Here is a 17,760-nt window from a genome sequence, read left to right as displayed (position 1 = left end):
GCACTCTTGGGCTATGTTTGGTTCGACTTTGGAAATAGATTTTGGAAAAATGCAAAGGCCTTTAGCCTAAAAGCCTTTAGGGAAATGCAAATTGCATTTCGTATATAAAGCAACTTTCGGTAAAATAGTGTTTGGCAAACTTTTTCTTGCAAAGGGTTTTGGTTGCCTTTTATATATATATATATATTTTTTTTTTTGGAAAAACTCAAACCCTTTGCCGGCTCTGGCAAAGGGTTTAGGCCTCCAGCGAGCCAAATCTAGCCCCAATGGCCGTTGCCTAAGGTCGCCCAACCTCAGGCAGCCCTCGCCTAGGTTGCCTGACCTTTACATGACTCATGGAGGTTGCAAGACCCAAGCGACCGCCGCTTGGGTCGTGGGAACCTAGGAACATTCGCCTCGGGTGGCGCAACCTCGTTGGCCAAATATGGCCTTGCCGAACACTCTCACGTAGAGAAGATGTACAGTAACAACGAAGGCAAAATCCAAAAAAGAAAAAATTAGTGAGGGTAGTTTTGGATTTAAAAGATCGTTTAACCCTATAAATGGGCTTCTGCAAATGTTGAAAGCCAAAGCAAGTCCACTGCCTAGGGCATTCAGATTTGCCAAGGCCAGCATTTGGCCAAAAAAGGCCCCAAAAGCCGAACCAAAGCTCTTCGAGAAAGTTGAACCAAACGCAGCTTAAGAAAAATGGGATTACTCTGACATCTCTGTTGATTACAAGACGCAATATTTCTTATATAGACGTGTCATACTTTCGGCATCATGATTGTATCCAATCTGTTCCCTTCCGCTTAATTTAACATTAGGTCTCCACCTTATCATTCCAAAGCCTCATATAAAATTTGGTCAACCTCATTCTTGAGCTCGAACATTGGATGTCATGTTTTTCTTTGGTCACTATTGGATGTCATGTTAAAAAGAACATTTAAATAGGATAGCATCATCATGTTCTTGCATTTCGAAAATACATCAAAATTAAGAGTAAGGTCCTGTTTGGCAACTTGCCAAATAGTGATTGATTCTGTTCTTTTATTCCCAGAATCAGTTTGGGAACAGAAATCCGTTTGTTAAAATTTTTGTGCCCGAGCACAATTTTACAAAAAATTGTGTTCATAATTAGTTTTGGAACAAAATCAAGAATAAAAAAAAAAGTAGCTTCTTGATTTTGGAACAATTTTTTTAGAACGGATTCTTCTTGGTTTTTTTCTTTTTTTTTGTTGTTGTTGTTCTTCGGCCCCGCCACCCGCCGACCACAGCCGCCGGCTGCCAGCAATCGGCCACAGGCCAGGGCCGACGAGGGCGTCGCAGCCGTCGCCGGTGGCCGGCGAGGGCGTCTCGGCCCTCACCGGTGGTTGGTGAGGGTCTCCCTCACCACCTAGGCGAGGGCGGCTCGCGGCCTCGCCCAGCCAAGGCGAAGCCGACCTCGCCGTCACCGGCGACGAGGGCCGCGACGCCTTCGCCGGCCCTGGCTTGTGGCCAATCGCCGGTGACGGCGGCCGGCCATGGCCAAGAAAGGAAGGGGAAAGAAAGAAAAATAAAAGAAATAAATATTAAAAAATTCAAAATATTATTAAAATATTATTAATAAAAAAAAATTTTGTGTAGTTATCAAACGTATTTCTGTTCTTTTTCTATTCTAAGAACAAAAATTTTGGGTAGTTACCAAACGCCTTCAAATGCTTAAAAATTGTTTTTGGGCACAGAATCAAAAAGAATTATTTCTGCCCAGAATCAGATTTTGAGCAGAGAATGATTGCCATGCGCAGCCTAAGCGATTCCAAAATGGGTCAATTTGAAAGTAAAACCTAGAAGATACCTTTTAGGTCCCAATTCTGAAAAAATAGATTAGGGAACCGAAATGATTATACTTGGAATCGGCCAAAAACCGAACTGGTTGCCTCAATGCTAGTTCCCGGTTCCACATGAGACTCAAGTTTGCTTTGTAACGATCATATAATTGATTATATGCTAGTTCCCAATCTTGTGTGCCTATTTCGAGCTAGAAGTCATGGGTTTTATTCTCCCGTGTCGCATCTCACTATTTTTTTTCCTTTTTCCCCTCAAATAAGGTGTATAAGACCGGTTTTTAAGCCGATTCGACCCTAGAACTGGCCTACTCGGTTGTTTCTCGGGTCGAATCGGCGGCTCTGACATAAGAATTGGAACCAAACCGTTTAAAGGCCGGTTGCAGGGTTCGGAACCCAGAACTGGACCATTTCTTCCTAGAACCGGTCGGGTAACGGCGATTCGGTACGGAGGAATCTGATTTCCGCATTCGAACCAGCCCGGTTGCTCACCTCTAATCAAAACCCACATTCAAATTCTATTTCACCCCCCTTCCCCAGAACTAGGAACATATCTGGAGGAAAAAACAGCATTGTGATTGGACTGCGCGCCATAATATTGGAAACAAGCGGGCAATTATCCTGGACTTTCTTTATCATTGGACATTGAAAAAGCTCATCACGTTAGGTAGTTAAAACTCCAAATCCATAAAATATCTCGAGAATTGAATAGCGAAATTGGGAACAGCAGCAGCCTGTGTTGACAATTGAATATATGGGAGGGTGCACCGCCGAGAATCATTCCCCAAATTCATGACACGACACTCTGTTTCGCAATAATTCAAGAACCAACCCTGTAGTAAGGACCAAGCGATCTCGCCCGTGACAATTTCTTGTACGACGAAGGCACCGACCACGTTAAGCTTCAGCTCGCTAAGCAGGACCAAAAAGGATTGCTTCACGGTCCATGGATCATGTGGACAATGATCATCTTCATCTTCCCGCAAGCCCGCCTCGAGCTCGAGCTCGAGCTCGTTGCGACGAGGACCCGAACCTCTTCTCTCCCTCCCCGCGAGCGCGCAAGGGCGAGGAAACCGGCTTTTTCTTGTAAACAGTAAGGAAGATACACTGGATAATGCAGTCTAGGTTTTGCTCCTCCTCCCGGAGAAGTCTTAGTCATGGAATTCAAGATTCTCGTGAGAATGATAGGGCAGATAATAATGGTCGCCACCTACTAATAGTTTATTCACGAAGTCAAGCCCAGCTTCTCGAAACCTGTGCGAGACCGGCACATCCCATGCCAGACAGAAACTAGTGTCATCTGCTATTAAAATGGTTTTGGTCTTCCCTCCATTCTTCGTCCTTAGCGAGGGAATTCTTCTTCTTCCTTCTTCCTTCAAGTCGTACCTAATACTCATGCTTTAGGCGAAAGATATGTTATTTTAGTAAAACCACAGAAGTGTCCTCGTGATTCTTGGCCAGAGCAGAAAAATTGCACACTTGCTTGACGCACTAACCAATCTCACGTGACGCGCACACACACATGCACGCTGTTTCTTCGCACCCTTTTTCACTCTCGCCAAGGAGACATCCTTTTCGAAACAGTTCCAGATCTCCCTCAAAGATGCATACTTCAACCAATCGCCCCAAAGCATTGTCGGTTACCGTCCTTTTCTCACTTTCGGCAACCTTATTCTGTGCCCTGATCGTTGTTGAATCATGTCACCCTGTGGACCAAGAGGCATTGCTTCACTTCAAGTCCCGGATCACGTCGGACCCTTCCAATCTCCTCCGGTCGTGGGCTCCGTCGTCCGACTGCTGCGCCTCCTGGGCCGGCGTCGCGTGCGACCCTTCCACCGGCCGAGTCGTGAACGTCTCGCGGCCGGGCCTCTCCACGGGCGACGACTTCCCGGTGGACACATACATGTCCGGTTCGCTGTCCCCGTACTTGGGGAACTTGACCTCCCTCCAGCTTCTCGATCTCAGCAACCTCAAGGACTTGCGAGGCCCGATCCCGCCCGAGCTCGGGAGGCTCTCGCGCCTCGCCATTCTCTTCCTCGACTCGAACAAGCTCACAGGGCCGATCCCGGGGACTTTCCGGTACCTTTACAGGCTGAACAAGCTGTATTTGAGCGATAACCGTGTTTCAGGTTCCGTTCCTCCAACTGTTTTCGGATCGTTGAGGTCACTCGTCGAATTGGGCCTATCGGGAAACAGATTGTCTGGGAAAATCCCGTCTTCCATAGGGAAATTGGGAATGCTGATCAAGCTTGATCTTCATGAAAACAGTTTCTCTGGTGGTATTCCTTCTGAGATTGGCAACCTCAGGAATCTTAAATATCTGGACTTGTCTGAGAACCAAATAACCGGGCGAATTCCTTTTTCTATCGGCGAGCTTTCATCGCTGGTATTGCTTTACCTTAACCGCAACGAGATACAGGGAAGCATCCCGTCTTCCATTTCAGGACTCGGGTCTTTAGTGTTCTGCCAGTTATCGGAAAACAAGTTGACAGGAAGAATGCCGGCTTCCATTGGCAACCTTACCAAGATTCAACGGCTGATCCTAGAGAACAACATGCTCGGTGGCAACTTGCCTTACACGATCGGCCACCTCACGACCCTCACCGACATTTTCTTCTCAAACAACCGCTTTGTGGGACGAATACCATCGAGCTTCGGGAACCTGCAGAGCCTCCAGAGCCTTGATCTATCGAGAAACCAAATCTCCGGTCCGATCCCGACCTCGCTATCGAAATTGAAGAACCTGCAGAGCTTAGACCTTTCCAACAATCCACTAAGATTAGTGACCTTACCGAGATGGTTTCAAGAATTGAGGCTCTTCAGTCTGCTTCTGGCAAAGACTGGGATCGAGGGCCCACTTCCGAGGTGGTTATCGTCCTCGTCTCTGTCCACGCTGGATTTATCGAGCAATGCACTGACCGGGAAGCTGCCGCGATGGGTCGGAAACATGAGCAACCTTTCTTTTCTCAACTTATCAAACAACGGCTTCCACTCGCCGATTCCAAGCGAGTTCAAGAATCTCTCCCTCCTAATGGACCTCGATCTCCATTCAAACAGGTTCACTGGCCGCCTTAACTCCGTGTTCCTGAAACGAATCCGAGACCCACTCGGGCGTTTCAACTCCATCAATCTGTCGAATAACATGTTCCGAGGCCCGATCGATGAGAATGTCGGAGAGATGGAGGCAATGACCTCGATCACATTGTTGATTTTGTCCGACAACGTGCTCGGAGGATCTATACCGAAGTCGATGGGGAAGTTGAGCCAGATACAGACACTGGAGCTTGTGAATGACGGGATATCGGGCGAAATACCGGAGGAACTCGGCAATGCCACGGCACTGACGACGGTTCGGCTTTCGCAGAATAAATTGAGGGGCGGGATCCCGAAAGAGGTGCTGAACTTGAAGGGACTTCAGGAGTTCGATGTTTCGGACAATTTGTTAGTTGGGAGAATTCCTCCTCATAAGGCCAATATTCCCGCATCCGCTTTTTCGGGAAATCCAGGACTCTGCGGCGCCCCACTCCCTCCTTGTAATCATCAATAGTTCATCCGTAGGAACTGCTTTTTTTTCTCGCTCTTTCAATAACGACAGTCCAAGGGAAGCTCATAGGAAAAGTTCCACACGAACTGCTTTTAAAAGAGCATAGTAAAATACACGAGTATGTATTAATTGATGAAAAGAGCTGTGGTTTTTCCTTTTTCCCTTTGGTGTCCTATGATTGTACCAGTTAATTCTTTTGATTAATACCAGAATTCACAGTTAAATCTTTTGATGCGAATAACTCGTACTGATGCCAATTCAGGGTATTTGACTAAACCAGAATGGATACACAGGCAAAGCGTCGACATTTTCGAATTTCAACAAACTGAGCACAACGGCAACGGAGCACGCGACATAACCAGCTCTACACATCGTCATAATCGACGTCTTCATTTCACCAGAAACAAAAAAAAAAAACTAAAAAGTACAGAAAGATAACTGTAGTTGTTTGAGGAGTTGTGGCCGACCCGTTTTTCTCTCGATTTCGTTCGCATTTCAGGAAACGTGCCTGCTTGCACAGCTCATATCACGGTTACATCACATGTTAGCAGCCCGAAATGCTTTTTAGCTTCCAGTATCGTTCTTCAAGTGAAGCATGTCATTTAGCTGGGTGTCTTCCTGCTGAGGCAGGACAGAACAGATTAGAATGGAATAAGAAAGGCCTTGAATTCACAAATCGCCATCAGCTTAGTCACTCCACAATCCACTTGTAGTAAATTTTAAACAGAACGAAAAAGCTGTAACAGAGATTTTTGGTTTTTTCTTTTTATAATTTCTCGGGATGCTTTTGGAGATTGAATCCAGAGCATATCATTCCACAAGAGCAAACATGCACCAGAAGTTCTTACTACCAAAGTACCATCCCATACATTATTCCTGTGAGGAGTCTTGATAAAAAGAAGAAAAGAAAAAGAAATTGAAAGAAGAGGCTGCGTCAAATGCCAAAGCAGGTGATCTTCACTTCACGAGTGAGCGAAAACAAAGATCTTGGGTTGTGAAAATGGTACTCGTATTGGAAAAAGGTCAAAAGCCAAAAATGTTCGTAGCTTCCTCTTCCTTGTTCAAACGGTGTCTTCATGAGATTTTGTTTTTAACAAAATTCATTTATATCCCCTTTGATCCCATCAGCACCAGTGGTCTAGTGGTAGAATAGTACCCTGCCACGGTACAGACCCGGGTTCGATTCCCGGCTGGTGCATCCTACTTTTTTCCCTCCTCTTTTTGTACGTATATTTATTTTTATACTTTAGCCTAAAGTATAAAATACCAAAATACAGTATTTTCTTGAAGTTCACCCTGGCTTGCTTGCTTTACATGCTCGTTAATTTCCTAATGATTTTTCATTTTCTTTTCTTGGAGCAAATGTGAACATGTATTACTTTTTTGCATTCTCAAACGAATGTCGCGATGAATCATTCGCGCACGAAATATTCCCCGTTCGACGTTCGTCTTATAATATCCATGTCGACATCAGCAAATTCCATTAATACTCATCGATGAGACAATGGCGTTGAACAATTAAAAACAAATTCACGGACCCAATCGAACCAATAAAAATTGCTTTCGTGGATTTAAACATGCCAGTTGAATGTTCGGAAAAAAAAAAACGATATTACAATCACACGCCGAGAGAGCGCAAATATGGTTAATCTATTTATTTCCTGAAGAAAAAACTCAGCCAATGCTTGATGGGCATGGGCCACTCTTTTTGAAAACGTTGGCTGATCGATTAAGACAAATTCAGGCCATTTTCTCATCATCATTCCTTAATTTTTCCCTCCATGGACGGGACCGGAAGCTCTTAATGACTCGTTGACTCTTGACTAATCCAATTTTTTTGTCAACATTCGAGAATTCTTTTGGCAAAATCCGAACAAGGCAACATTAAAAACCAAGTATTCCTCGAATAAAAAAAACGAGAGAAGGTTCTAGAAAGACCGTCCGCGGCCTCCAATCACGGCGTGACACGTGGGCGGGCGGCTCGTGGGGGGCGGCTGATGTGATGTTGACTTCCCCCGGAGCCGGCGCTTCCGCGCGAAGACTCGACTTCGGTTCGTCCGTTTTCAAAAGCCGTCACCTATGAGAATCGCCCACCCTAAGATTTTTGTAGCTTTCTGTTCTCTCCTAAAATCCCGAAGGAATTTGAAATATATGGACGATCCTATAAAACCATTTTTACACCAATTAAAAAAGCAATGACGCCATGCAAAAAAAAACACGCTTTAAAAGGGTTGTGTATTGAAGTACAGATACTGCTCGAATCGCACGGCATCGTTAAGCGATCGTACTTTCATTTCGGCCCATCGCGGCGCATTCTATCTTAGAAATTAGAATTTGTTAAGATACGCATACGAGAGAGTGTGTAGTTTTTGGTGGCTAAGTTGCTTATTGACAACCTATTAAGATACGCCCTAATTTCTTCTTCTATGTTCGGACGTCACACCTCAAGAGTATAAAGGCTTCCAATTTTTACTTGGCAAAAGAATTGTTCGAGAATTTCTCGACGCGCACACAAGCGGTTTATCCCGGACTAAATTGGGCAGGCAAAATCGACACGATGCACGAAACCTGATTTGGGTACCACCAGGTCGCGACACCTAGAAAAAGGGAACAAATAGGGGCATGTTAATCTGGCTTAGATACGGGGCTGCTACTTGCGACATCCCCACTACCAAACATCGGACTTCCATTTATCTAACCATGCGAGCATACAGTTCAAGAACTTTTTTTGGTCTCGCTCATTTCCTCTATGTACATGTGTGTGCAATGCTCACGGGGATCGAACCCTGGACCCGGTACTCTCTAACCCCGCTTCTCTAATCCCTTCACCAGTGGAGCCGCATGCCTCTTGGTGCGTACAATTCAAGATTGCGCAGTCAACTATTATATCCATAAAATAGGTTGCAATTGCGTGTGGAACTCTGAACACCAAGTTAAAACCAGATATTAAAACTCCTGAGCATCTCTCATCAGCGACGGAACACAGCAGGAGGGACCTTATTCTCTTTTTGTCGCGCATGCACAAGCAAGAACGCACGAAACGAGCGAGTAAAACTTAGAATAAGTTCGGTCATCTCAGCTAATCGAGTTATCGCAAACTCGAATGATGCCTGTTCTTCTTGGTGGAGGGAGAGAGAGAGAGAGAAGAGAGAGGGACGAGCGAATCATTGGAGTGGGGACATTTGGCGACCAGAAAAGCTGGCCTTTTTAACCTCGGCCCGCATTGCATTGCCTCTGCTTTTTCACTGCCTCTGCTTTCGAAAGGATGCGGGCATGCCCTTTATATATTATTACCATGTTGCCTTGCTTTTGATAAGCGGCCTGCAGAAGTTTGGAGCGTCGGAAAATGTTGGAAGGGGAGAGGGAGCGTTTGATTGGGCAGTTCTTAAAATTTCGTTGAGCATGTTTTGGAAATTTGATTTGCTATTTTGAGCGAACGGCTTTGTTGTTAGGACGTGGAGTTCTTCGATTTTTCGAGGTGTCTTGATGCGTGATATTTTCGCCTGTGGATAACTTGATTAGTGTCTCGAGGGCACTTGTCAACGGGACCTTTTTTAGCGATGCTATTTTGGAGCAAATGCTCCTATTCTTTTTGGACTTCTCCGACAGTAAAAAAAATGGGGAAAAATATTTGAAAAGTTTTAAACTTGTTCCATTTGTAACAATCCAGTTTTAAACCTTTCAATTAGGCTAATTTAATTTTAAACATTTTACATTTTTTCAATTGAGTTCATCTAATCAATTTAGGCTGAAATTGCTAACATGGACAACGGCTATCCTACATGGCATGGCTGGCGTTAATATAGATATTTTTTTCAAATATTTTTAATATTTTTTTGAATTTTTTTCTTTATTTTTTTTTCCGTGGCCTGTGTCGGGGGTCGGCACATGCCATGGCCGATGAGGACTGGCCTCGCCTAAGAGAGGGTTTGCCTTTGCTTGGGCGAGGGCAAGCGCTGGCGAGTCTACCCTTGCTAGATCAGGCTAGGCCAACCCTTGCCCAGGCAATGCCCGGCGAGGCCGCCGTGGCTTTGGTAAGGCCGACCCTTGCTAACACAGGCCATGGAAGAAAAAAAAAGAAAAAAATTATAAAAAAAAGTTCACGTTATTGCTAAATGTGCCACACAAAATGGCTGACTTTCACGTCAGTAATTTCCGGCCTAAATTGGTCGAATAGATTTAATTGGCAAAATATAAAAATGTTTATGACTAAATTGGTCTAATTGAAAGATTTAAAACTGAATTAGTATCAAAGCAATAAATTTATGATTTTTTATGTACTTTTCCCTAAAAAAAAACGGTGCTTGATGAGTGTTTTTGAGCCCTCGTTAATTACACTGAACGAGGAAATATTTTCCTTTTCAAATGCGCACCGGTTGCACTTAACACTAGAAAAAAGTGCATTCGAAATGTGTTTTTTTAAGGTGCTTAGACTTCCGACCAAAAAATAAAGGTGCTTAGGAACTTGTTAACAAAAAATTAATAAAAATCCTTTGGAGGTTTTCTATTTTCCTTTGCATAAGCGGCTTTTGATGTCGAAATAGACATCAATTGTCATCCTTAGTAACTAAATAACGTGTAAAAATAGTCTGGTGTGAGGTAAAAATTCACCAAGCCGGCTATGGCTATGTCTACGGTAGTTGGATTTTTTCTTTTTGTCTTGTCTTGTTATGATTAAGTCAAATAATTCAGCTCGACAAAAAACAAAAAAAAGTCAAATAATTCAGTAAAGGGCATTTATGCTATGGACATTTTTTTACCAAAAAAAAAATACTATGGACATTTATTTTGCCAGCAGGCCAGCACAAGCTCAGAATTAAATATATAAATATTGCAACTAAAGTAAGAGTTTTCAAAGATGGAAGAATAGGTGCCATATATTAAAAGCATGAACTAGGGCGGTCTTCCCACTAGTTGGGGCCCCAAACAAAATTAATATGAGCCGATTTTTAGGGTAGTAGTAATTAAATGAAGAAGGAAAAGAAAAGTTAAATAGTATGTTATGAGCAAATATATAAGCATCCAATTATATTCGGCTTTAGCCCTTTTTCATATCAAAAAAGTATTAGCATCCGAAAGAGAAAATCATTAATGAATTGGTGCTCCAGTGATTATATACTTAGGCTCCATTTGTTTCGCAAAATTTTTTTCCTGAAAAAACATTGTCTCATTTTCTGTTGTTTGGACCGCTGAGGCAATAAGTCAATGGAAAACCGATACTTAAATTCGAGAAAATGATTCCACTTAACAAATCATAATCATTTTACAAATATAGGACTAAATATTGACAATTAGATTAGAGAGCTTGGGCATAGAAACTCCAACACCTATTCCTGAGTCCTTGGCAACGAGCCCAGAACGCCGATGCCCATGCCCGAGTCTTTGGTACTTGGGCCCGAGTGTGGAACACTCTTAGGGTTCTAGGGTCGGCCTCGATGGACTCGAGCCTTTGATTCATTCCTGAGCGCCAGGGATCCAGGCACAGGCACCAAGGATCCCAGCTTGGGTTTTGTAAACGCAAGCTTGGCCTCTATATACAATATCATTCGAGTATAGCCTTCTATGCGGAAAGCCAACCCTTACGCGTGAAAAATAGAAGATACGAACATGGCTATATCGAGCAAGCAACGGGAGATACGAGTAATCAATAGGTAAGGATAACAAGAATAATGATGGACAATAGGAGATAGTGTTAGGATTTATTTATTTGGGAGAGCTATCATTCATTTCTTATGGTCCCCATCACCGCTTGAGCATAACTTAGAAACCAAGAAAAGGAAAAAAAAATGAAACCGATTGATAAACGTTCATCACGAACTATAATTGACATGATTTTTCAAAAGAATTAGTGAATTTTATGAAGGGGTTAATCAGGGGCTTTCAAAAACCGAATAGATTTAGCGGGAAAGATACGTAATTAAACTTTAGCAAATCAGCGGCGAAGAATGCGGTATTTAAGTGGGAAAATTTACTTAAAAAGGAGTCAAAAGCGATGGCCCGAAAAATATTTCCGAAAGAAGAAAAGTAAAAGAGAGAAAAAATCGATAAAGGGCTGGCTGCTCCCTCGGGATATTCACCACATGATTTTGTCGTCGTGAAATGCGATACCTTGTCCAACTTTTAAATCAGAAAACTTTGAGAAGTACCCACTTCGTTTACTTTGCAAAAAAAATAATTATTTATATCGTTTAAAATAATTAATCAGTAATTAATATTTTCATTATCAATAATATTTAATATCGAAATATTTGCATGAACGATGAGAATATTTTTTGTTCATCCGTATTCGTAAGCAGCACAAGAAATCATCTTTAAAAAAATATATATTTTAAATTATTTATTTTTCGTAAAATAAACAGAAAAGAAAGTGGAATAATTATATAGACAAGGTCAAAGACTAGTGGCTTCATAAAGACATGGCCTTTTTCTTTTTCATATTTGTCATGCATGCAAAGGGTTGAGTTTAAATTTATGGGAAAATCAATAGATGACATACGAAGGCATCACATGTTTTCCATTCACGAGGCGTGTTTTGGTCGACTTTTCTTTTTAATTTTTATTTAATACGGAACACCCGAGAACCTTTCAAATAAATCGTATAAAATATCTCAAGGCTCAAAAACTATCTTATTGGATTTGCAAATTTCAAAGAGAGAGACAAACGTAAATAGACGTAAAGATCTGCCCAAAAAAGTATTTATTCATTGAAGTTCATAATTTGCCCAAATGTACGAATTCAATAATTTGTCACGAAACAAAGGGCGAATCCAATCGAACCCATTGGTATAAAATCTAAAGACACGTGAAAAAAAAAAGAAGGAGCATCTAAACCCTTTTCTGCATAGAATGTAAATATACGATTGCAAATTAGGTAAGTTAAGATTTTCGGAACAATTGTGTTTTCGCGGCACATAGAAAATGAACCAAAATTCATCTTTCTTTCTGCAGAAGCGGAGTCATTTCCAAGAATCTCGCCACAACGAATTTCCGATTTGACAGCAGCCCCAACCCCTGCTTTCAAATATTCAAATCCATTCAAATTCAAAAAAGAAAGAAGAAGAGAAAGGACAGTAAAAAACAGAAAAGAAAGAAAGAAAGGAAGGAGGAGTTAAAAAGAGGGGCAAGAAGGGCAAACCTCGTAATTTCCGAAGGAGAAGAAGATCCATCCGCAAGAGTGTTTAAAAAAGGAAGGCCCGTTATCCACACGATCCCAACGTACGAACGCACGAAAATACGACCGCGATACGAAGTCCAAAACAGCACAGAGAGAGAGAGAGAGAGAGAGAGAGAGAGAGAGAGAGAGAGTTGGAAAAAAGTGAAAATTCGAAAGAAATTATGTGAGCCTGCACGGACCCTCTTTTCATCCCCCCCTTCCAATCAATGCTTCACCCAACCCACCACCCATCATCTCTCTCTCTCTCTCTCTCTCTCTCTTATCTTCGTCTCCTTCCTCTTCTTCGCCGTTCGAGGTAGCCCGGAGGGGGGGAAAAAGAAGCGATTTTGGCTCCCCTGTTTCGTAATCTATCGGTTTGCATGCGAGTGTGTGCGTGTGCGGGTGGGGAAACCGGAGGAAAGTTCCGTGTTTTTGGCCGGTTTCGAATCGTGGGTGGTTCTTGGGTTTCCGCGTGCGCGTGTCAAGGTCGGAACGGAAATGGAGTGCGTGGAGGCCGCTCTGAAGACGAGCTTCAGGAGGGAAATGGCCGCGAGGCCGCTCGTTTCGGAGGAGTTCGTCTGGCCCGCGGCCAGTAATTCGCAGAACGCCTCGTCGGCCGACGACTTCCTCGTGGACTACCTCCTCGACTTCTCGAACGACGAAGGCTTAGTCCAAGCACAAGAGCCAGAAGGAGAAGAGCGAAACCCAAAACCAGAAGAGGAAGAAGGAGGAGAAGGAGAAGGAGAGGCAGCGAAATTGGTTTCCTCTGTTTCTTGCTCAGCTGAAGAGAGGCTTTCGGCCAAAAAGGAGGATTTTGGGCCTTTGCCCGCCAGTGAACTCAGCGTTCCGGTAAAAATCGCAATCCTCTGTCATTGTCCAAAACTGGGGTTTTTCAAATTTTCCTTTTTTTTTTCTTTTGCTTGGATTCTTGTTCGTTTTCCTCTGAAGTGATCAATGGGAAATGAGCCAAAGTCGTGATTTTCATTGCAGGATGATGATTTGGCAGAGCTCGAATGGTTGTCCCATTTCGTGGACGATTCCTTCTCCGAATTCTCCTCTCCGTTCACCGCCGTGTTCCCGCCGGAGAAGCCTCGGAATCCGCAGAATCACCAGAACCGGTCCGGACCGGAAGCTCCGGCGGCGGGGAAGCCTCATTTCGCGACGCCCGCTCAGGCCAAATCCAGGAGGAGCAAGCGCGCGAGGACCGGCGGCCGGGTCTGGTCCCTCAGGTCGCCGTCCCTGACCGACGCTTCCTCGAGCAGCTGCTCGTCGTCGTCGAGCTCCAATTCGCCGGCGAGTAACTGGCTCGCTTGCACGACCCCCCGCCCGGTCCGGAGCCTGGAACCGCTCGAGAATGTAACCTACTCGGAGCCGAAACCGCCGCCGGCGAAGAAGCAGAAGAGGCCGGCCCAGCAGGCGTTGGGCCCCCCCGCCCCCCAGCCGCCGACTCGGCGGTGCAGCCACTGCGGCGTGCAGAGGACCCCGCAGTGGAGGGCCGGCCCGCACGGCGCGAAGACCCTCTGCAACGCCTGCGGGGTCCGGTTCAAGTCGGGCCGGCTGTTCCCCGAGTACCGGCCCGCGTGTAGCCCGACCTTCTCGAGCGAGATGCACTCGAACCACCACCGGAAAGTGCTGGAGATGCGGCGGAAGAAGGAGGTGCCGGGTCAACCCGGGTCCGCTCAGGCTGTCCCCAGCTTTTGAAATTTCCCCTTGCTACCGCTCGAGTCAACAATGGCTGAGAAGAATGGACCGGTCCGGTCCGGTCCGGTCCGCTAGGTCCCCCGCCGGAGAGAGTTAGGTCCCTTAGAATTTACTAGATTACATTAATTTCCGTGGACGAATGCGTTAGATTAGGTCTTAGGCCATGAAGGGAGAGTGACTCATTAGTGTACCTTTTTTCTTTCACAAAATTTCAGATTAACAACTTTTTAATTCGATTTGCCCTTTTTCCGCCCAACATTATTTGACTTCTTGTTCCCAACAATAGTATCGAATACTAACTCCAGTATCGTTAATCGGCCGACAGATCAACGAATTGTCGATGCGTTGATTGCGAACAAACAACATGTCCGCTTCATCGTGCTTATAAAAGAAGTACCGGTGTAGATCGGATGGGATCGGGGCGCATTGGGCTATGTGTGTCTCTTCACTTATATTAGAGAGAGCTTGGAGGAGCAGCCAAAATTGCAAGAATTGGTAGTGGAAGTGATGTTGGCTATGCGTGGAGATGAATCAAATTTGATGATTGGTATGAAATGAGGGGTTGAGTGTTGGAGGTGGAATGCGTTGAGGCAAAGGAATGGTGATGGAGGGGGAGGGGTAGAGGGAGATATCTTGGTGGTTTGTGAAATATCTCGATGGGGACAATGTAGTGATCTTGGTTGCCCGTGCCCCGTGGGAAGGATAGGTGGACCACCCCCTTTTTCTCTTGTCCTAATATGGGCGTTGGGTTGTCAAATTTTTGAATTAAATCACCCTTCTTGGGAATTGCTAATATGGTGGGGGAATCATGGTACTTGTCAGTGAAGATAGCGGGAAATTAGTCGTATTCGATTGAGGTATAGTCAAGATTATTATTATTATTATTTTGTCAAAGTAACAATTCATTCATATCCATGAAAAGGGATAAGTGCACTGCAAGTCCTAAAACTTATCACAAAAGTGCGTTTGAGTCCTAAAACTTGCAAAAAGTTCATTTGAGTCCTAAAACTTGTCAAAATGATTCGTTTGAGTCCTAAAGTTAACACCGTTAGATTTTCTAACGGAAAATGCTGACGTGGCGCTGACGTGTCGTTTTTAATTATTTTTCTTGAGACACGTGGCGCCACGTCAGCAAAAATAAAAATAAAAATAGAAAAAACTGAAAAAAAAAAAAAAAAAACCAAAAAAAGGAAAAAAAAAAAAAAGAACCGGCGGTGGCCAAGCCCGGCGGCCACCGTCGATGGCCGCCGCCACAGCCACCGGGAAGGACCGGCGAGGTCGCTGGGCCTTCCCGGCCCCGGCGACCCTCGCTGGCCCGGGCGAGGGCCGACGACCCTCGTCGGCCTCGGGCGAGGGTCGGCGACCCTCGCTCGATCTCGGGGGCGAGGTTGCGCCCTCCCCGATCGAGGGTCGCCGGCCCTCGCCGGGACTCGCCGGGCCGGCGAGGGTCGCTGGGCCTTCCGAGCCCGGCGACCCCGCCGCCGGGCGAGTCCCCGCGAGGGCGGCGACCCTCGCTCGGATTCGGGCGAGCGCGACCCTCGTCCCATCCGAGCGAGGGTCGCCGCCTCGCCGGGGACTCGCCGGGCCGGCGGGGTCGCCGGCTCCGGGAAGGCCCAGCGACCTCGCCGGCCCCGGCGAGTCCCCGCGAGGGCGGCGACCCTCGATCCGGGGAGGCGCGACCCTCGCCCCGATCCGAGCGAGGTCGCCGCCCTCGCCAGATCTGAGCGAGGGTCGCCGGCCCTCGCCGAGGGACTCGCCGGGGCCGGCGGAGGTCGCCGGGCTTCGGGAAGGCCCAGGCGACCCTCGCCGGCCCCGAGCGAGTCCCCGGCGAGGGCCGGCGACCCTCGATCTCGGGAGGGCGCGACCCTCGCCCCGGATCTCGAGCGAGGGTCGCCGGCCCTCGCCGGGGACTCGCCCGGGGCCGGCGAGGGTCGTCGGGCTTCGGGAAGGCCCAGGCGACCCTCGCCGGTCCTTCCCGGCCGCCGGGCTTGGCCACCGCCGGTTTTTTTTTTTTTTTCCTTTTTTTGGTTTTTTTTTTTTTTTTTTTCAGTTTTTTCTATTTTTATTTTTATTTTTGCTGACGTGGCGCCACGTGTCTCAAGAAAAATAATTAAAAACGACACGTCAGCGCCACGTCAGCATTTTCCGTTAGTAAATCTAACGGTGTTAACTTTAGGACTCAAACGAACCATTTTGACAAGTTTTAGGACTCAAACGAACTTTTTGCAAGTTTTAGGACTCAAACGCACTTTTGTGATAAGTTTTAGGACTTGTAGTGCACTTATCCCCCATGGAAATATAAGATAAAGACAATGAAGTACAACTGAAAACCAAGACAAATCCAAAATAACTTCAAAACAAAATAACCTCCAAATGACAGGATGAATCATCAAAACAAGGATCAAATATGTGACTTTTTCAAATCAAAATTGGCGGCTAATCACCGAATCCATCTTTAATAGTGAGCACGTACCGAGATCTCCTACTGTTGTTGTGATTTTGCCTTTCGGGGGTGCTCGCCTAGATTCGGTGTACCCAAATCTTTTAATTATCCAAAATGTTGCTTCTTTTCTCTTTCGTTATAGAGAGAAGATGCATGTATTTCGATTTTTATAGAGAGAGATCATTACATGTATCTTCAACGAAAATTGTGTTGTGCATTAAGATGAGGCAACTTTTTATAATCAAGATGCATTGTTTTGGATTCAGCGTGATTTGAAATTCGTTAGCAATGTTTGATAATCAAGATGCATGAATGCATTTTTGGATGCATTACTCCTCATTCAAATAAATCAAACAAGTGTTGAACATTGTCGAAATATCCTGGAAGAAAATACGAAATTTGTACACTTCATAAATCTGTAAATGTTATATCATGCTTCGGGAAAATTAAAAAATGTGCTTTTACTATAAGTATGACGACGTGAAAGTTGTACAGACAGCTTTAAACGTTTAGTCCAATGTATAACAAAGTCATAAACATTTGAAGTTGTACAACCATATCCTAAACATGTTTTATCAAGTGCACTTTAATTCTTCCGACAAACTCAAGGCCCATATTACTGACGTGTCAAGTCGGAATCCTACGATCGCCGACCCTTGTGGGCAGCGCAGGGGCGATGCAAGCCCCAAATTATCAAGTACGACCTTAACCTGCCAATGCTCTCTCTCGAACTTTGATTACTCTTTAGGGAAAATTACCAAAAAAGTTTTAAATTTATTGCACTTGTATAATTTAGTTATAAACCTTTCAATTTGACCAATTTAGTTTGACACCTTTTAACGATTTGCCTATTTAGTCATAGTGGCCAATTTTGATCGAAAAATCGCTAATATGGCAGTCTAGTCAACGCCAGCTGTCCTACGTGATACAGCCAGCGGTGACGTGGATAATTTTTAAATTTTTTTGAATCCTTTTATTACTTTTTTCTTTTTTCGCAATCCAGATCTAGGTGAAGGCCACCTTGCCTGCAATCTGGGTGAGGTCCTCGACCCTCGCTAGCGGTCGGCAAGGGCCGTAACGCCATTCGCCAAACTAGGCGAGGGTTGCCGACGCA

The 17,760-nt window shown here is 45.0% G+C and overlaps 1 protein-coding gene and 1 non-coding gene across 2 annotated transcripts; both read left to right on the top strand.

Moving 5' to 3' along the window:
• The first annotated feature begins 6,476 nt into the window (after positions 1–6,476).
• On the top strand, positions 6,477–6,547 carry TRNAG-GCC (transfer RNA glycine (anticodon GCC)). The gene has a single exon. It is a non-coding gene; the product is annotated as a tRNA-Gly (tRNA).
• A 6,162-nt stretch (positions 6,548–12,709) lies between these two features.
• Positions 12,710–14,459, top strand: LOC115685006 (GATA transcription factor 5-like). Its single transcript, XM_030609987.2, has 2 exons — positions 12,710–13,351; positions 13,493–14,459. Exons 1-2 carry the CDS (start codon positions 13,001–13,003, stop codon positions 14,201–14,203), a joined length of 1,062 nt encoding a protein of 353 aa, XP_030465847.1. The 5' UTR covers positions 12,710–13,000; the 3' UTR covers positions 14,204–14,459.
• Positions 14,460–17,760: the final 3,301 nt, after the last annotated feature.

Source organism: Syzygium oleosum, unplaced genomic scaffold, assembly GCF_021117445.2.
Source record: "Syzygium oleosum isolate NSW1041296 unplaced genomic scaffold, Sole_v2.1 Sole_v2.08, whole genome shotgun sequence".
Lineage (NCBI taxonomy): Eukaryota > Viridiplantae > Streptophyta > Magnoliopsida > Myrtales > Myrtaceae > Syzygium > Syzygium oleosum.
Note: the sequence above shows the minus strand (reverse complement) of the source record. Positions and strands in the feature narration are given on the sequence as shown.

Coding starts and splice junctions, on each gene's coding strand:
- LOC115685006 (XM_030609987.2), top strand. CDS start 13,001: ATGGAGTGCGTGGAGGCCGCTCTGAAGACGAGCTTCAGGAGGGAAATG. Junction 13,352..13,492: donor CCAGTGAACTCAGCGTTCCG/GTAAAAATCGCA, acceptor TTTTCATTGCAG/GATGATGATTTGGCAGAGCT.